Source organism: Crotalus tigris, unplaced genomic scaffold, assembly GCF_016545835.1.
Source record: "Crotalus tigris isolate CLP2741 ecotype Arizona unplaced genomic scaffold, ASM1654583v1 scf7180000017710.2780689, whole genome shotgun sequence".
In the NCBI taxonomy this organism is placed as follows: domain Eukaryota; kingdom Metazoa; phylum Chordata; class Lepidosauria; order Squamata; family Viperidae; genus Crotalus; species Crotalus tigris.
Genome location: NW_024096582.1, coordinates 2,333,921 through 2,355,160, shown reverse-complemented (window position 1 = coordinate 2,355,160; position 21,240 = coordinate 2,333,921). Strand labels below are relative to the sequence as shown.

Sequence of the window (21,240 nt, the reverse complement as noted above, 5' to 3'; positions counted from 1 at the left end):
GCAGTTTGACACCCCTGCTATAGGTCTAGTAGACTGTAACTTAGAAAAATAGAGCGAGCATAAATGATATCTAATTGATTTTATTAGTTCCTTTAGTACCCAATCTAGAGATAAGGTAGTTCTTTGTCTCTAGACAACGCTGGTTCTTTGATTTAAGAAATAGAGATGAGAACCACCTGCTAAAATCAGTCATGATTAGCAGAGTAAAACCCACAGGGACACTTTTAGCTTTTTATTTATTTATTTATTTATTTTACCTGCATTTTGATTTCTTGCTGATCTTTGACAATGCATAATTTTTAATTTTGAAGAAACTAATTATTAAAATGAAATATATGACTGTATTTGCACATGTATTTAGGATGTATTTTCAGTGTAGTACAACATATAAGAATTTAGATAGGAAATTCTAACACTTCCCTTAATGGGAATTATTTGGCTAATCCCCAATGTATTTCATCTAAACATAACCATAGATATCCCAAAGGTGCTTTTTCAAGTGGCAACTGGACTTTTGTATTTTTCTTCTCATCCAAGAAGTTTCTTCAGCTCTGGCTGGATGGTGGTGAATGGAAAGATTTATACTTATTGCAGACAGATTGTAATTTGCATTCTTTTAGAAAATCACTGAGGTCACTTGGAGGATTATTTGTGTCCTCAGGGTTACCTGAGTGGTACAAATGGGTGTGGAGCCTTCTTGGAACTGCTGAAAGGACTGTCTGGTAGAGATAGATGTTGTTGTAGAGAGCTATTCAATTTTGACGCAGATGGCCTCTTTGAACCCTCTTTCAAACCAGTGGTCCTCTCTATCCAAAATGTGGACTTTGCTGTCTTCAAAAGAGTGCCTTTGTCTTTTAAATGCAGATGGGCTGCTGAATCTTGTCCTGATGGGTTTGTTCTCCTATGCTGTGCCATGTCCTGATGGGTTTGTTCTCCTATGCTGTGCCATGCATTTATGAAGTGGTTTTGTTTCAACACTGTACAGATCTGCACGTCTTACTGCCTTGTACTGCATATAACCCTTGGATGAAAAACGAAACATCTTCAAAGAAAGTCCAGTTGCCTCTTGAAAAAGCACTTTGGGATAACCATGACTTAGATGACTGAAAATCTCTATAGATATGTAACCATAGATAGTGCATGTATAATAAATAAATATGGTATTATGATGACTGGCAGGAGAGAGAAATTGAAAACATTTTTTTTGTGTGGAGCCAGTTCCCTATCAAAATAAATATTGTGCCTGCATAAAGAGCAAAAGTAGATCCTACAAACAGCATCACCAATCTCTCTGCAGTTTCCAACAGTGCAATTTCTCATTCATAATATATAGACAACCCCTGTTCCTTTTTTACTGAAATATCTTTAATTTGGGCATCATACGGTAAAAGATATATTCCAGAAATTCTGAGCTATCATTCCAAGTTAAGCATTTCCGTTCATTGCTGTTGAAGTAATAAGTAATCTGTCAAGCAAAAGATAAAGGCTCACCTTATAACAAACTCATGGTTGTCAATCTCTTTTCCACACCCACTATCCAGAAGGATGCCAGAATTTCCTACAACAGAACATGCCTTAAATCGACGATTCTTCATTGGAGAAACTTCAGGAAGGAGGCTATGCAAATCCTGAGAAATATTTAGTGTACGGCGTCTGTCTAACACATAGTGGATTACATCTCCAGGCTTGAAACTGCTTTTGACGACTGAGATGTCTCTTTCGGCATCCAAGAATCGAAGAATATTCTTCCTGTATTATAAAGAAGAAGGCAAATGCATTGTACCTCTTTAAAAACTTAAGCAAATTGTTGTTGGATGATGCCCAGTACACAAGAAAACCTGTTGCTCATAAATCACTTTTGAAAGATGTATTTCAGAAAACCAATCTGAGTTTTTTTGGGGGGAAAACTCACCTCCGAACTTGCATGGTCACTTCAAGATACTTCATACTTCAATTGCCTAATTCAAAATGTCAGATGAAATAAACTTTCTGCAATACACCAGGAGGAAACCAACATTTAGGACAGAGGAGGAAATAATACCAAAGTTGAAGACTCTGATTCTCACTGAAATGGTATGAGGCCCTAGTTTGAATTTTATATGATACCCCTTTTGTGCAAATCCTCCATTTCTGTGATCAAACAGTTTCTAATATTCAGCAAGTTATTATTCGAAGAATGGAAACATTTTTTCTTTTTTTTTCAGCAAGATATGACACCTCTTGAAACAAAGAGTGAAAATTTATTATCTGTGAACTTTTTAAAATTATAATGAAATTACATTTGTAAAGCAGCTCCTGCAAATCTATTTTACTGATTTTTTTAATCAATAAAGCAGGCAACAATTTTTGAAGAAAAATTAGATTCAATCATATCTGTAACAAAATATCACCTATAAAAAGCATAATTCTACACACAACACAATAAAGAACTTTTAAACATTCCCGTTTATTTAAGAAATCAGTTTTAGATAACATACTAAATTATAGTTATATGTACAATATTAATAAGAAGTTAGGCCAAGATGGCAAGCAAAGAACCTGTTTCTAATGGATGGTTATTTCTAATGTTTTCATCTGCAACTTTACATTAGTGTACATTTTTAATAGAAATGTCATTTCAAAGTAGTTTTTCCAGGACAGTCCTGAAAGATCTATTAAAAAAGTTAATTGTAGAGTCAGACTTTATCCATGAGAAAATGGCATCACTTTGATTCTAAATCCCTACCTCTCATCCTACCCATTATCCAAACAAGCCCACTGTAAAGAGCAAATAATACTTCGGAAGCCCTGTTCCTGACAAGAAAATTTTCTCTTGTCCTCTGCTTTGGGAACGGACTCACTGTGTGCTTTCTCTTACTGTTTCCTTTGAAGAGAGAATGAGTTGCTTAGGGCACTGTGTGGCTATTTCTCGGAGATCAGATTTGGGATAGAGCAATGAGATTAGTGAATAGAAAATACAATGAGTCTCTCAGAAGAGCAAAGAGGATTCTGCTGAAGTTGAGAATTTTCTGCATTCTATGAAATATACTGTACTGGATATCAAGGACCATAAGACTCTTTCTCTCATCTCCATACATGCACAACATCCTCTCCTTCATCTCCCCAATGTAGCCTTAACTGAAGGAGAGAAAGAAACAAACTTGCACATTATATGCAGAAATCCTTGATGCCTCATAGAGTGTAAGAGGTTCCTCAAAAACGCCACATGCAGACAACACAGTGATAGAATCCATTTATAAATGTGGTTGGCGAAGTCAAACCAGACATTCTAGACCAGTGCTTCTCAACGTTTGTGTGACGGCGACCCCGTCACACAAACGTTCTGCGCATGCGCCGGGCCGCGCGCATGGGGGTGGGGCCCCATGCGCGGTGTGCATGCGCGGCGACGCCCCCATGCATGGTGCGCATGCGCGATGCCCCCCATGCGCGACACGTGTGCACGGCGCCACCCCATGCGCGACGCGCATGCGCAGGGCTCCCCCATGCGTGGCGCGCGTGCACGGCGCCGCCCCCATGTGCAGCGCGCGCGCAGCGGCGCCCCCATGCGTGGCACGCGTGCACGGCACCACCCCCGTGCGCGGCGCGCGTGCACCGCACCGCGAAAAATGGCGGATCGCCGCCTTTGGCGACCCCCGAAAAATGGGCGATCGACCCCAAATGGGGTCGCGACCCATAGGTTGAGAACCGCTGTTCTGGACTAAGGTATGGGGTTGGGGTGCATTTGGCTGGATTCTCAGATGAAATGCATGAGGGTGAGACAGAGAACAAGCTGTGTTTTCTTTCAAATGAATATTGCAGTATTTATTTTATACAGGTTTTAATGGTCAAGAATTCCATTATAACAGCCAGAGAAGTACCAAAACTGATAGCTAACCACAGATTCACACATTAATTCAAGAGAGGAAGATAGCAATTTTCTATAAGACTGTGCCAAGAGTAATTGCAGAGTGAGTTTATTGTTTCATATAGATGCAGTTCTTCTCAAGTACCTTCAGCACAAGTGTGTCCCTAAAGCAGCAGGAGATAAATTCAACTCAGAAACTTGACCTTTATGCATTTAAAATACTAAAGCCACAGGCAGTTCAACCCTTATTTTTTAAGAAAAAAAAAACCAGCTCTGTATGAGAGCAATATAAATCTGTGGAAAGAACTTTGAGTAGAAAGGATTCAAGAAAAGGAAAAATTGGGAAAAGGAACAGATGGTTACAACACTTCATTTAGTGACTGTTCAAAGTTACAGCAACACTGAAAAAAGTGTTCCTTCATGATTTCAGACAAGTTGATGGTCCCTCTTCTACCATGGATCACGTTTGTAGGCATCCCATTATAAAGCTTTTTTTAAAAAACGAGTTTGCTATAACTTAGCATTGAACACGAAAGGATGTTTTTCAATACGCTCCCCCACATATTTCTGATCCATCTAAGTGAATTTCTGGTGCATACTCAAGATAGAGTATGCAAGATAGAGATGTTGACTCACCTTTCAGAAACTGTTATGTGCCCCAGGAGGCTACGATGTGTTATTCTTCAAGCACTGCAAACAACCTGCCTACCTGATAAATATCCCATATTTTAGAAAGGTCTAGCTTGACAATTATTCTTTTCCTAGCCTGTAGTCTTTAATAATTAACCTTATACTTGAAACTCAGCTTCAAAGCCATCATCTCCAATGGTTTATTGTTTATCTTATGCTAAGGAATGGATAACCTTTTAGTAGCAGGACATATTCAATAATTTTTTTTTTTGGAGAAGCAAAGATTGCATCTGCAAAAGAGTTGGGGCAATGTCACACATGAAGATAGGAATGTTTCTTGCATGTATGCAGATTGTCAACGGATGAAGTTTTCCTTTAAAAAAAAAACATATGAAGCCTTGTTTAGGTTTTATGGCAGCTGAACATGCTCCAATCTTATGCAATTTCTTCTCTCAGGATTTCCCAGACAACATGGCTGTTGCTCAGATTTCTGGAAGTTAAAGTACTTATTCCATAAAAGGTGAATTGTGAAAAATTTAGTGAAGGCAATGGACAAATGACCACACGGTAGTGGCTAAGTCTCCAACCTTGGCAATTTTATGACTTGTATGGCTAGCTGAGGAATTCTGTGGTTTCAAGTCCACAAGTTGTAAAATTGCAAAGGTTGGAGCCCCTGACTTAGAGGACTAAAAGGAAGTAAGTTAAATTAAATGAATAATTAAAAATGCTTAGTCATAATGACCTTGTTTCCTCCAGTTGTGCCTACCAGCTGTTAAAGAACAGCAACAGTCCCCTTTATCATATTCTGCTTAGAAAATTCATATGGGGATCTGACTGGTCATACGAAAAATAGAATATAAGACTAGATGGGTCTTTCATTTCCTCTAGCACAGGGGTATCAAACTGTGTGACATTGCGAGTTTGATACCCCTGCTCTAGCAGAACTCTTTTCTTTGTAAATGACAACTGCAATATATCTTCAGACTTTAAAACAAGATATAAACTAGAAAAAAAGATATATTTTCAAAAGAGAGAGACACATAGGAAATAATGCCATTAAAATCCTGAGTATCCACATATGTGGTTAGAAAAAATATTGGGCGAACAAATGGATTTTAAACCTGAACTTTTTTTACTAGGCATTATGTCTGAAAAGATTAATGGGCAGGAATTATATTTAATTCTATATATTACCACAGCAGCAAGAATAATTTTTGCACAGTACTGGAAGAATGAAGGATTGCCACCAGAAGAAGAAATAATCATGAAAATATTGGAATGTGCAGAGATGGACAGACTAACTATGAGGCTGAAAGACAAAGAAGATACGGACTATTATAAAATTTGGAATTTATTTTATTCTTGGTTAGAGAAAAGAATGAAGGATTAGGAAGTGAACATGTATTAGCTTAGCAAACACCAGACAACTTGTTTGATTGGAAAAATTAACATATGTTGATGGGGAAAAAATTAATAAAAAAGATTGTTGAAAAAAAAATCCTGAGTATCCATATTCAGTGCTTAAGTCAGAAGAATATTTCTTACATTCTAACTTTAAGTTATTTCAGTGAGGTATATTTTCTCTCTCTCTCTCTCTCACCCAGCCACCCACCCACACACACACACACATGAAACTTAAATATTGCTAAATGTGGGAGGAAAAATGTTTCTCTCTCTTCAATATACAATATACCACTAAGAACAAGGAAATATATGTTTCAGAGTAATGAAGCAAAATGAAAAATATTAAAACCTAAAGTACTTAGAGCTCCAGATAAATGATAATAAAGTAATGCAAATGTTTCATTTCCCTACAGTTTCACTGCTCTGCTATTTTTTTTTTTAATTTTTATCCTTAATGTAATCTTGCAACCAAATGGTTTTAAAAGCCTTTCAAGTCCAAAATACCTAGGTTGGCAAAATGTATGAGTATTGGAAAAACTACATTAAAGAATAAAATAAGCAACCAATCTAACTCCACTAATAGTTCCAAAAGGATAATGCAGAGAATTGTAACGAATTTGTACAAGTTTCCCAGTTTCTGACTCAAAACAGGTGGCTGCATTATGCTAAGTCAAACAACTGCTCTAAATCAGTGGTATCAGAGATGCAGATTCCTTTTTTCTGTAATAGTCCTATTCCACGGGTGTCAAACTCGCTGCATCACACAACTTTTTTTGCATTGCCAGAGCTGGGGTGGGCACGGCCTCTGTATGATACAACTGGTCCATGGGCAGCAGTTTGACACCCCTGTACTATTCCCTTGAGAATATGGGCTCTATGCCTCTAGTCACTGAGTGGAAATCAAGAGCAAATGAGGTTGAAACCAAAAGCAGACAAAGCAATACCTTTTTGGTTGCTCATCTCTCTCTCTCTCTCTCTCTCTCTCTCTCTCTCTCTCTCTCTCTCTCTCCCACTTCCTCTGTTGAAAAAGCTGTTAGGAAAAGTACAAGAAGTTTTTGCCATCAGGTAGGCTGCTTAGAGAGAGCTTTTGAATCAAATTAAGGCTTAAAACAACCAGCTGACCATCTATAACTGGAAACTGCTTTAAGTTTAATAAAAGTTCATAATTTGTGATGCCCACAATTGAAATTACATTACTTTAAGCAAGTAAGGACTCCAAGGACTCATGGTGGCATAGAACAGAATCCCTTGCTGAATTTTTTCCACAGGAACAACACTTCAAGTTATGTTGGGCTGAAAGATAGTTCAAAGTCACCTATGACTTCCCATACCTGAAGATGGTCTTGAATCTGGCTATCACTTGTCTAATATTTACCACTCGGACCGTTGGTTGTACCACATTGTTCCATCCTTCCCTTTGTATTGTCTTTCAAGGTGAAAAACATGGTTTGGTTGTTCCTTGCTGTGTTATTTACACAACAAATCTGTGTGGTAAATTGAGGTAGAAGAAAAGACTGACTAGTTCAATATCTTTTTATGAATTTCATTGCCAAGAGAAAATTTGAATTCAGACCTCTAATTTCTTTTAAGCACATTATGTGTATATTAATAATTGTGTAGCTGCAACTATATTTTAGCATCCTAGAATAGTTTTATGGAAAAGAGTATATTAATATATTTTAGATGCTTAATAAATAGGATTCAAGTTGCCAGATATAACTCACAAATTTAAGAATATAAATTTTCTAGTAGACTTTTTAATTATTTGATGCTAGAATTGTTTGGCTTTATCAATCATTAACAGTAACAATTTTTGGGAACCCAGACAAATAGATACTAACCTAATTAGAAAGTCTAATTTTAGCTAGATTAGAATTATAAACTTCTTGACAATTTACAACATACTTTGTGTCAAAACAATTAGGCAAGACATGTGTGAAAGTATTAAAAAATTATTGACAGCCTATCTTAAAATTCTTTCTGTAATAAAAGCATGGAGTCTTCAGTATTATAAATCTTGTTGAGAGAAATATAGCCTGCAAAAAAAAAAAAATGAAAAGTATTTAACTACCTTACATGAAATCAGAATACTGAACTAGGTCAGGAATGTCAGGATTTGATTTTACAAAGAATTAGTTAATCAATCAGTCTCTACATTGATATGATGTTACTCTTTTGCAAAATGAATAAAATATTTTGGATCTTTTTTGGTAATAAGAGAGATTTGGGCGGGGCGGAGCATGAACAGAAAAAGAAAACAAGAGTACCAAAAGATAGCTTAGTAATGAAGGTTAAGTCATTTATTTTCAGTTTTATTTTCACATAATAAGAAATGAAGTATTATACAACCAAAAATCTGTGTTTTGCTGCTAAAATGCCCTTTGAGTCACATGCTGTCCAGAGTTATGGATAAATTTATGACAGACAGGTCTCAATGTCTGCCACGGAGGGTGCAGTATTATTTCTGGGTTGCAGCAATATATAAGCAATTCGAAATGCCTGTTCAAAAAAACAGTAGCAGGGAAAGCATATGAATAAAGTATCCAAAAAATTAAACATTAGGCCAAGATTTGGATTGATCTGGCAGAACTAACCTAATGTTATATTAATAGACATTGAACGGAAGTATTGGGTCTTTGGTTCAAAGGGCCTATTTGGAATTTGGGTACTCTTATAAAATGGTTGCCTTAGTACTACGACTAGATATAAACTACATGCTTTCAAGAAGACAAAATGATGCAGTTATTCCTCTCCATTCCTTTTAGTCATCAGTCTGCTTTGCCTATTTTCTAAGAAAGTACAGCACAGACCTGTATAAAAGCTTTCTAAAAACTGCTAATGGAACATAGATATGAGCCCAGAAGCATTTTGGGAAGTAAAGATGGTAGCTTCCTATCATTACAGTTGGTCACACAGTCAGCCAACTGTTTAGGCTGTATTTGCATTTTTTCCACCCACTGAGTGCTTCCCAAGGACTTGGGATAGGCAAATATTTTTGTTTCATGGTATTGTATCATCATTATTATTCTTGTTATTATTATTTTAAAATCAGCGAAGGCCTAGCAATAAATAAGCCAAGTATAACTGGGCATAATGATATCCAGTTGAGAATCTGAGACACAGCAATTTTGAACAGCTTGCATTCAACTTTCTTTATTCAATAAGTTACTTTACCATTATCAATAAGAAAAAAAAATCATTCCATTTTTTAAAAAAATATTCCTCAAGCTTCTTACTTTTAAAAAGACATAATGACTGTGATTGAGTGATTAATACATAACTTAATATGAACTTAGTTTTTTAAAAAAACCAATTTCTCACTTTAAAAATGCAAATGACGTAGTTCAGTAGTTAGGTTCAAATCTCCAAGTGTCAAGAAGACAGATGGTCCAAACAAATCTCACAAAACCCGCTTTTAAAAAAGTTCACACATTCCACATTTGCAATTAAATTATTGTGAGGAATGAAGATGAAAGATTTGTATTTATATTCTCCTAGGACTTATTGATTTCACCAAACAAATGGCTACTGTTATAACTAACCCCTCTTTACTTTATTTATCCTATGAGACATCTTTGTAAGGAAAGATTTCACTTTTTAGAGACTTTACTGATTATTTTTCTAAAAATGAAATCACTTCATTAAATAGAACAAATCACAGATAATAAATATGTGAACTCTTTTCTTTCTGGACCCGTCTTTTTAAAGCTGAGGCTGATGGTTTAACTGATCTTGGGCTAATTTGTATAAAAATAGCATTTAATATTTAACATGAGACAATACATAGAATGATTTACAATATTGCTACAATTGAATTACATTGCACATCAAACAATCCATTGGTTAAACCACTGCTTAGCATAGAAATGTGAATCTAATATTATTTTCACAATGATCCTGGCCATGCTTGGAAACTAATTATTATAAACAGAAAAATGTGTAAAATGTATAGACTGTTACAGAGGTGGGCTTATTTTTTTCCCTAATGTTAAATTACTATGTACTTTTTGGTTTTGGAACTTAAGAAGTTACATTCTCTTGTTCACACCAAAGAAAGGAAAGTCTGGCTGAAATGGGAATTAGGAAAATGTCTCCTGCATCACCTAACAACAAACTATTTTCTTCAAACAAGCAGCTCCCTGTGATACTATAAACTCAATGAAGATTCAAATGGCATTTAAAGCATGAGTAAGACCACCATTCAAATTTTGTTATTCTATATTCTTGCAGAATTGCAATGGTAGACAATATTTGTAGCTCAGGTTTGAAGGCTTAAGTGGGCACCTATATATGCCACAACTAACCATACCTCACTTTCCAAGTTCCCAGCACAGGTGTTATTACCTAGGCAGGTCATGAAACATGTGCAAGTGAAAACCTAAGGTCAGACAACTCCTACAAACCAGAATTCCCCCAATCCATTTTGATACCAGTTGCTAAGGTTCTACCCATTGATCTTACACACACACACACACTTCTTTGCGTTGCCGAAATCCACACTAAGTAGAGTAGCACAATGCCATTGAAAAGACTGAGCTTCTTTATGATTAGTTGAGGGGGAGATACATTTGTAGTATCCATAACACACTGAGCGATTCCAAAATAATGTTATTGTACAATGGTATAACCACAGAAATACCTCACTTTCACAAGGGACAATATGTACGTAATTGTACCATCTTGCATATTTCCTCATTTTTATACCTCAGCTCAGTCACTAGATGCCCGGATAGGATGGAGACAGGTGTCTATGTCTGTAAACATCAATCAGTGTTTGCCAGTGTTTGCATCATTTTCTACTTGATAAAAAATGGTAGGACAGTATGTTTCCTCACATGGTCTAGAATTACTTTGTCAGGAGTCTTGTGGTGAAGAAATGATTTGCAAAATCAAACAAAAACTATTTTGAGAATACACAGAGAACATATTTTGAGAGTTAGGGTAAGGGCTCTGGACAGATTATTCCCAAGAGCAAAGTCATGGAAAAAGAATAACAGCCAGAGTTTGCAGAGAGCTAGACAATTAAAAAATATTGGGACTTTGGTGAATTATTCAAGATGTCTGTCGCTCCCTCTTTCTGCTCACTTCTAGATGAAAGAAAATAGTTTTAAGGATTCCTCTCTCTACTTGTTTGGATTTTTGTGGCTAACAGTTATTCCACTGTATATGCCACATTTGCTATTAACAAATGAAAAATAAGTCATGATGAAGTTCTATATATCGGTTACAAATGTTACCTATCTCACAATTGAACCTGCAGTGCCAGAAAACCACAAGCTGCACACATGCTTTTCAACTTAGCTTGAAGATTTTTTGCTGTTTCCTTTTTTCAGAACAAAAGGAAATCTCCACCTCTACTAATCATGTGAGAGCCTTTGTGGTTATTCAACTGAAAACGAAATAGGACTTTTAACAAAATAACATTCTGGTCGATATGTTTTAAAAATGTGTGTTTGTGTTTGTGTGTGTGTGTAGAAAGAACATGTGCAGGTTTATATTCAATCCAAATATACTGATAATGTTCCACTGAAATCGCCATATGTCATTCCACAGAATATGCTTTGAGAATTTAGTTTAAAAAAAGGTTAAGATTAGGTTTTCATAAGGTTTAACAAAAAATTAAAAACCAAAAGCAGCTTATTAAATATATTAGTTATAAATATATTTCAATTCAATGTTTCAATTTTATGTGATTTTTTTTAAAAAAATTCATCAAATGATTTAACAATGCTGAAATTTAAAAAAATTAAATTAAAAGAAAAGAATCATACAATTTAAGCATAGTAATGGAGAAATAGCCATACATACTTATATATATAGATATAAGACTTCTACTTTTTTCATCTTTTACCAATTTTGGCCTACATCCTTCTGCTTTCCACCAACCCAAAAATCTCCAAAAGGAATCAAGATACATTTTACTTTTATGATTAATACCATGAAAGCAATGTGATTTCACTTCTCGGAAGCCTAGACACAGCATAATTCACTTCATCAAACCAATCTAGATGATTTCTTTTCAGAGTTTTGTCCTAGCACCCATCAAAGAATCTCCAAGATGGGTGATTCAGAGGCACTCAATGAAACAATCCAGCCTCACTATGCTGATCAAAGCTGAGCAGCATTTCTCTGCAGCAATGCCTGAAGGAGATAAGTAGTATCTCCTCTGCAGTCTCACCAAAGCTTCTGGCAAGCGGCCCAAAGATACTCTAGGCCAATGTTTCCCAAACTTGACAATTTTAAGGCATGAGGACTTCAACTCCCAGAATTCCACAGCCAGCAACGCTGGCTGTGGAATTCTGGGAGTTGAAGTCCACATGCCTTAAAATTGCCAAGTTTGGGAAACACTGCTCTAGGCCAAAAAGCTCCAGAGCTCAATAAGGGAATGCCAGCATTGTGTGCTTAACCTGCCCAGCCTGAAATCAATTTCACCAGCACTGCAGGGGAAGGCTTGTCTTGGCTTTCACCTGGAGGATTTCTCTCAAAAAAGTAGCTCTCAGCCTACTTTCATTGCATGAGTTGCATGAGTTCCAAAAGAACAGGCTGCAAGGGGCTCTAAACAAGATAAAGCAACATACTTTTTCTTTATTAGAAGAAAGTGATCATATTGCTTTGTGAAGCAGCTACAAGGAGGTGATTCATTCAAATCTTGGTCCTTCACTTTGATTATCAAAGTTATACACATCTCCTACTAGCTGTTGTTATTTTGTAGAGATTGTTCAAGTATGCTATGACTGTTTAATCCATGTTCTCAATCTCAAGGCAAGGCATTTTAATTTGGGAGAGGAAGGTGATGCAACTACATTTGATGGCATATCCAGAGATCTCACCATATCATCTAGTTCTCTACCTGAACTAATTTTTATGGACGCTATATACTATTCACTCATTGCTCAAGATATTCAGATCAGCAATTGATAGGTCCTTTATAATAGCATCCCATAACAGGATAGAATTTATTTCAAGGGACTTCAAACTTGGCCCTTTTATCACTTACGGATTTCAACTCCCAGAATTCCTCAGCCAGTATGCCTGGCTGAGGAATTCTAGGAGTTGAAGTCCACAAGTCATAAAAGGGCCAAGTTTGAAGACCCCTGATTTATTTTATAAGGATTGTGAATAAAGAAAACTTTAAAAACTTAAAATATTCTCTCCTTCGCTTTCACACCAGACAAGTGATTTTTAGATACCTCTAATAAAATATTCTGTTCCTTCATAGTTTAGCAGAAAGTAACTTTTTACCCCAAATCCGCCATTAGCTGTGATCTTGACTATTTCTAAAGATATTTTTCTCCCCATCTTCACAACTGTTTGGGTCCCTTGAATACACAATTCTAGAGACATCTGTAGTTTCAACTATACCTTCTGCTTTTTACTCTTTTCCTGATGGCAATTAAGAGGAACAGCTTGGGATCATGTAGTTAACATAACAAGAGTGCTATAGTAGAAAGTATACTTTTTGACTTCTGAAACTTCTGAAAAGAAGTGCTTTGCAAGGACAGTGCAAAGACTTATCCAAAAGAAAAAAGGTTAATCTTCAACAGTGGCTACTAGAGGCTCCTAAAAAGTTGATGAGCAACAAATATCAATAGTATATGTCCTGCTTTAAATGTAGAATATAAATTCTAGCTAAGAAGCAAAACGTTATCAGTATTATTTACTTTCATATTTCTATTTCATCAACTCTGAAATATTAAATGTATGCACACATTAAACACATACTACACTTGCTCATAGCCAAAAGGCAGAGAGGCTATTTCAGTTTAACATCTAGCATTCTGTCAAAGTTGCTTTGTGACTTTTTGATTATTCATCTTCTAGAATTATCCAACACAATGTACAAGGCTAAATAAAAAAGGTTTCCCAGTCTCATCAAAGCTGCAAGCTATATTATTTAGGATACTAACCTTATTTCCAACACCAACGAGGAATTGATTTTCCATCTTTCTACAGAATGCTGGAACACTGAAGAGCCACCCTTCCGGCTTATTTTATCGGAGCTATTGACCATTGATCTACTTAAACTTTGCTCACCATCTCTGAAACACATGTAAAAAGAATGAAAGGTAGTTAGCTCAGAGATAGCCAAAATCTTCCTTTGGCATGACTTCACAAATACCAGCTACAGGTATTATTTTAGATTCTTTTCTTCTTCTACCTTTATTACTTTATGACAAGACAAATATCTAATACAGAAGTGTCAAATTGCCAGTCCATAGGTCAGATTCATCATGGCAAAACTGTGCCCACCCCATTGCCGGCAATGGAAAAAAGTCACAATACGTCACGACATGTCATGTGACATTGCAAGTTTGACACTACAAGCAAAGTCAACAGGGGCAGCCAGACTTGCTTAACAACCACATGAGTCACTTAACAACTGCAGTCATTTGTTCAACAACTGTGGCAAAAAAGGATGTAAATTGAAGCATAACTCAGTTAACAGAAGCCTTGTTTAACAGCAGAATTTAGAGCTCAGTTGTGGTTGTAAAGGATTACCTGTACTTCTTTTCCTACTATTTTCAGCACAACACACACACTTTGCTTTTATTTTACACATTGGCTTCTACTGAATGGATAGAAACTGAAACTTTCTTAAAACTGGAGTTTTTTCTATTAATTGACTGAATCTTTGGCCATTATTTACTTGCTAGGTTCAACTGATAATGTATTATAACTATAATCTGAAATGTCAGCAGAATTTCCATCAAAACTAGGAACTCTCTCACAATTTTGATCTGAGCTACAGTTACTTCCTATAATTGTAACTTGGTTGGATCAGATTAAAGGCGTTTATTAATTAATTCCACATCAATATTTACCTATAAGCCCTCCCAGGTAAACTAGACAGGAAATATGATTAGATGAACAAATTCTGCTTTATTGTAAGGCTACATCAACTGAATCTTGCAAGTCTGAAAGTACAATCTTACAATCTGACCAGGGCGGGTCCTTCCTAAGTTTCTTTCTCTGACTGTTAAGCCACTGAGGGTTCCTTCTGCTCTTGTCTGTTTCCTAGCAGCATCTCTTCCTCTCATTTCCCAAGTTCACCCACACATTCCATTACATCATCATAACAAATTACTACAGTTAGTTGGGAAAACCAAAGTGCTTCCAGGTTGAAAGAATTGAACATTGACATCACCGTTGCCTAGGGGATGCCAGTTGGATGCACCTTCCTTGTCCCCATTAAATTGCTCACCAAAGTGGTAACCATTTATATACTTGCGGTCATCCAATTTTAAACTGCTAGCTGGAGCATATGACAGGAGCTCACCTGGGTCTTGAATGCTAGCCTGCTGATCGACAGGCCAGCATCCTAACTTCATGAACCACCACAATCCCCCATCCTAACAGCTCTCAAGATATTAGAGGAATTCCTAAAGTACACCCATATGAAAATAACTCTCATCCTTTGAATTCCAAATCAAGTGACATTTAGAGCAAAGCTAGCTTTATATAATGTATAATTATCATGACTTGTACCCATTAAAAGACTTCCCCAGCATGTATTTCTTATTTATTAATTTCTTTTAAATCATCTAAACCAGGCATGTCAAACTTGCGACGTCACGTGACATCGCGCGATGTGTCGTGACTTTTTCCCCATTGCTGGCAATGGGGTGGGTGCGGCTTTGGCATGACGCATTCAAACCATGGGCTGGCAGTTTGACATGCCTGATCTAAACCAATGGCCCTGTTCGTTTTAGCTATTTTTAGTCTGTCAGTGAAAATTAATAGCAGACTGCTTATCAATGTCATTCATCTGTTTTTCAGGAACTTTGGGGGAAATTCTGCTTAGGCCTATCCTACAGTTTTTGCAGTGAAAATATGCATAAAATTAATTTTACTATTCTCCTTCTCTATTTTTAAACAAGTGACCAGAAGACAAATCAGAACCAAAACATGAAATGGCTTCTCATAATGGGTCATATCACTTATTTAGAGACTCCCTCTCTAAACTGAATGCCATACTTCAATGAATAATAATAGTTTGGTGTATTCCTTATTAGTTTAATAAGGAATTTGCTTATTAAATTTGTTTATTAAAAGTATTTGTTTGATTGAGTAAATGTGTTACAAATCTAATAAACAATTAGGGTGGACCATTTCAGTGAAAAGGAGCATTGGCTTACCTGAACACCTCTTCTCAGCATGATGATGGAGAATCCACCAATGGGTTAATTCAGTCCTCCTGCCCAATCAGACTAAGTTGTCAAAGTTGTCACACCTGTCCTGGCCTGGTACCTCCCAGTTTCAATGACAGCGGAGCCAATGACGATAGTCCGATGTGATGACTCCCAAGACAAGGAAAAAGGAGCAACCCCCTGACACAGGGCCTAACTGACCTCTAAAGGGATGGGCTTAGATTCTCCATCATCATGCTGAGAAGAGGTGTTCAGGTAAGCCAAGGCTCCTTCTCAGCATGATGGATGAAGAATCCACCAATGGGACTTACCAAAGCTCCCACTGTCCCTATGGGAGGGAGTCAGTTGGGACTTGTGTCCCTGGTCCTGGCACTACCTGTTGCAGTATTCGTCGACCAAAGGAAGCCTCTGCAGATGCAAATTTGTCCAATCGATAATGCCTAATAAAAGGGGAAGGTGAGGACTATGTCCCCACCCTACAAATATCCTCTATAGATGCTTGTGTTGCCCACGCTGCAGATGTGGCAGCACTGCATGTGCAATGTGCCGTCATATACATACGTCCCTGCTATGCACATCCTGATCAACCTGCCTATGGTAGAGGCGGATACCTTCTGCCCTATGGAAAAAGGTTGAAATGAGACAAATGGGGCTTCTGATTTACGAAAGGCCGCCGTGCACTTGATGTAACAGTGCAAGGCCCTGCGTACATCCAACATGTGCCATTGCTGTTCCAGGTCATGTGACGGACGGGGTCAAAATTCTGGGAGAATAACCTCCTGTGCCCTATGAAACACTGTGTTTATCTTAGGGACAAAGGAAGGATCCAACCTGAGAACCACTCTGTCCTCATGAAATGTGCACAGGTCTTTCCTGACAGATAAAGCGGCCAGCTCCGAGATGCATCTGGCGGAGGTAATAGCTATCAGGAAGGCAACCTTGAGTGACAAGGATCACAAAGAACAGGTTCTAATGCAGTGTTTCTCAACCTTGACAATTTTAAGGCATGTGGACTTCAACTCCCAGAATTCCACAGCCAGCATTGCTGGCTGTGGAATTCTGGGAGTTGAAGTCCACATGCCTTAAAATTGTCAAGGTTAAGAAACACTGTTCTAATGGGTTCAAAGGATGAGGCAGTTAGGGCCTGCAGAACCTGGGGTAGCTCCCAGGAGGGATACCTGTGAACCACAGGCAGTCTGCTATTTGTCACTCCTTTGAGAAAGAAACAGTCCATGGGATGCTGAGACAAGGATTCTGATCTGTCCCAGGAGAGCACCGTGGAGAGAGCCGCTACCTGCCTGCAAATGGTGTTGGGCGACAACCCCTTATTGATGACCTCCAACAAGTAATCTAAGACCTTTGGGATGATCACTTCGGAGAGACTCAAGTGGTTCTTGTCACACCTGTGGCAGAAATTCCGCCAAGTGTGATCGTAAATGCGGTTAGTCGCTGGTCTCCTGGCAGCCTGAATCATGTCAATCACTCCTGACAAGTATGACTTCTGAGTTGGTGCAGCGTTCAAGCGCCAGGCAGCCAACTGGAGCCATTGGGATCTGGATGTTGTAGAGCCCCTTGTGTTAAACCTCTGAGATTGTCGGGAATCTACCACGGAGAAGTTGTGGAAAGGCTCACCAGGTCTGCAAACCACGGTCGTCTCGGCCAGTGAGGTGCAATGAATATTAACTCTGCCTGTTCCTGTAGTATCTTCCTGGTAACTGCTGGAATCAGAGGGAAAGGAGGAAAGGCATACAATAGGCTCTGTGGCCGTGGGCTGTGTAGAGTGTCCATCCCCTCCGCCCCCCCGAGAGGGGAAGCGTGAAAAGAATCTGGGAAGCTGGGCATTTTCCAGCGAGGCAAACAGGTCTATGATTGGATGGCCAAACCTGCTGCGATCTCTGTGAAGAGATCCGGGTGCAGCCGCCACTCTGAATGGTCACTATTGACCTGTTGAGGAAGTCCACCTGCCGGTTTGCCTCTCCCGAAATGTGCTCGGCCCTGATGGAAAGTAGGTTGACCTCTGCCCAGGAACCCAACGACTGAGCCTCCGTCACGAGGGACCTGGAATGAGTGCCCCCTTGCAGGTTCACGTGAGCCTTTGCAGCACATGTTGTCCCCAATCTCGATGCGGACGTGCTGGAGAGCCAGATGGATCGCCCTGAGCTCCAAGCAATTGATGTTGTGCTTCAGGTCCAACCGCAACCATTGAACCTGAGCCATCTGAGATTGGAAGTGTACACCCCAGCCGAAGAGACTTGTGTCCGTGGTCAGAAGAATTTGGTGAGGCTCTTTGAAGAGAGTCCCCTTATGCATGGCTGAGGATGTCCACCAGTCGAGGGAGCAGAGGACCTGATGGGGAACCCTTACCAGTTGGTTGGAGGAACTGGTACACAGTCTCTGGAGCAGGAGCAGGAACCATTGGAGAGTCCGAGAGTGTAGTCTGGCCCAAGGCACTATCGCTATGCAAGATATTAATTTCCCCAGTAGCTGGGAAAGCAAAGCTAGTGTCACTACCCACTCCCTGCAGACCCTGAGAATCAGGTCTCGGATGCTGTTTTGACAGTCTTTTGACAGGATCACATGACAAGAGTCTGTGTCTATTACTGCACCCAGGTGTAAGAGGCGGGTTGAGGGGACCGTCTTGCTTTTCTGAAAATTTATCAAGAATCCGTGGTCCTGAAGAGTCCTGATCGTAAGGGCCAGATCTGACTGGGCGGTCGGGATGGAGGTTGATTGGATAAGGATATCGTCCAGGTAACACTGGACGTGTACCGGTGCCAATCTTAAGTTGCTGCCAGGACCACCAGGATCTTGGTGAAGACCCTGGGGGCAGACAAGAGACCAAATGGTAGGGCCCTGTATTGGAAGTGGCAGTTGAGATGACAAAACCACAGGAATTGGCGATGATCTGGGAGGGTGGGGATGTGTAGATATGCCTCTGTAAGATCAATTGAGGTCATGTAATCCCCACACCTGACGTTGCCCAAGATGGAATGGAGCATCTGCATCTTGAACTTCCGATGCTTGAGGTGGTAGTTCAGGCCCTTGAGGTTGAGGATTGCCCTCCATCCTCCTGAGGATTTTGGGACCACAAAAAGGATGGAGTAATATCCCCTTCCTACCTGGTCCGCTGGGACTTCCTCTATGGCCCTGATATTTAGTAGATGCCAAATGGCATCTGTCATGAGACCCCTCTTTATTGGGTTTCTCAAGGTTGGACAAGAGACGAAATGATCTATGGGTCTGGTACGAACTCCAGGGACAGACCCTCCCTTATGGTCCGTAGTACCCAGGAGTCTGTAGTTGTGTTTTTCCATAGGCGGATAAAAAGAGTTAGTCTGCCGCCAATGGGAGGGACTTGGAGCAACGAAAGGGACGACCCCCTCTGCCTCGAAAGGAAGACTTATTCTGGGTTTGGTGTCGGGGTTGGTCCGTATAATTTGTCCTGTCAAATGAAGGGTCAGCTCTGGGAATAAAGGGACGGGATGTTTGTCCGGCCTCTGTTGGACTGACGGCAAGCATAGGGAAAAAACCATTTATTTGATCTTCTAATAAGATGGGAGATCACCTTCTGTTTGTTCTCTACTAGGTAGGGCGTTAGTGCCTCACCAAATAACTGACCCCCCTTAAATGGAGCAGTGGCGATGTGCCATTTATGTTTACTTTCAGCCCTCCAGTTCTTAAGCCAAAGCAGTCGTCGCGTGACAATGCTGGAGGCCATTGCTCAGGCAGAATGCCTGGTGGCGTACAAAGGTATGTCCGCCATGTACTCAGAGGTTGCCACCAGTTTGGTGAGATCTTGGTGAATCCTGACCTCCTCTAGGTGAATCCTCGCTTGAAGTTCTCTGAGCCAGATGAGTGAGACTCTGGCAAAGAACGAGGTGGAGGTTGCCGCCTTTGGTGCCCATGCTGATGCTTGGTATACCTTATATAAGGAGAATTCAGATTTTTTATCCTCTGCCCTTAGGGCATCAGAGACATCTCCTGGTAATGTGGAGGAGGATAAAAGTGGAGCTATGGAGTCGTCCACTTTAGGCACCTACAGCAAATCTGTTATAGTAGGGACCATATCCACTAACTTGCGTTCTGCTCCCCCCTGGGAAGGTTGGGTGCCCAGGGATTCCCATTGTCCCTGAATGTTTTTAAGGAATAAGGGGGGGGGGACAGGGGATTTGTTGACGCCGGACAACCGGTTCCGAAAATAACGGATCCGTGTCCTGGGTGGAGGAAGGGTAATAGGGTCTGGGCCGATCTTACCCGCTGCACATGCCCTGCGGAGTAGAGATTGGAAGAGCGTAGAATTAAAGAGCTCTGCCATGGGATGAGAATCTTGTGGAGGCTCCTCAGTCTGACCACTGATCTCCCATGTAGTCATAATCGGAAGAACTTGGGAGTGTCGTTTCCCGGGGATTGAGGGGACAAGACTAAGACTGAACGGTCAAGCACTGTAGGTCGTGTTGAGGCAGTTGGAACTGAAGAAGATCACGGTAGGGATGAAGACTGTTGATGTCCAGAGGAAGCCATCGCTTGAAGGACTGCCTGCAATATCATGGCCGATATCGGCTAAGGAGGAGTTGAAAATGGCAAAAAAAACAATTATCAAGAAATTTATGAGAGGTAGTCCTATATCTATGGACACCAAAGATGTAATCCCTCTAAAATTCGGGTGCCTGCTAGCACAAATTTGGATACTCAGGTGGTCAATGAGGCCTTTTAGATATGTGGGATAGACAAAATGGCACCCACGAAGTGGGAAAAATTTTGGACTTTCTGTGAGGTGATCCAAAATGGCGCCCGCGACTGATAAGGTGAGGAGGCTAGCAGCGTTGGGCAACTGATATTGTCAAACGGCCGTTCTAACCGGTGCTAATTCTCCCTGCCTCAGCCCCCATCAATCGATAAAGATTCAAAGGAGTATAGCCCTTCCTGCCCTACAAGTTACGGCCGTGTCACGGCGGTTCAAAATGGCGGCCGTGCGGCTTAAACAAGCAATAATTAGAAAGCTGGCTGTAGCTATTACGAAACTGAAACGATGAAATCGTCAGCCCTAAAATGCAGAGAGATGCGCCCGGAGCAGTCTCTCTCTCACTCTCTCTCTATTCCTGTTACTAATGGCTGTGTCACGATACTCCAAAATGGCGGCTGTGCAGCCGAAACGAGAAAGAAGCCGAATATTGGCTGTAGCTAATACGAAGCTGAGTGATCAAATCGCCAGCC

At 39.7% G+C, this 21,240-nt stretch overlaps 1 protein-coding gene across 1 annotated transcript in view; it reads right to left on the bottom strand.

Moving 5' to 3' along the window:
- The window catches only part of ST8SIA4 (ST8 alpha-N-acetyl-neuraminide alpha-2,8-sialyltransferase 4), an 81,593-nt gene that overhangs the window by 49,410 nt on the left and 10,943 nt on the right, over window positions 1–21,240 (bottom strand). Inside the window, exons 2-3 of the mRNA XM_039338638.1 lie at window positions 13,786–13,917; window positions 1,492–1,749 (exon numbers count right to left, since the gene is read on the bottom strand). Coding sequence (XP_039194572.1) covers window positions 1,492–1,749; window positions 13,786–13,917 — 390 coding nt within the window. The remainder of the gene's footprint in view (window positions 1–1,491; window positions 1,750–13,785; window positions 13,918–21,240) is intronic.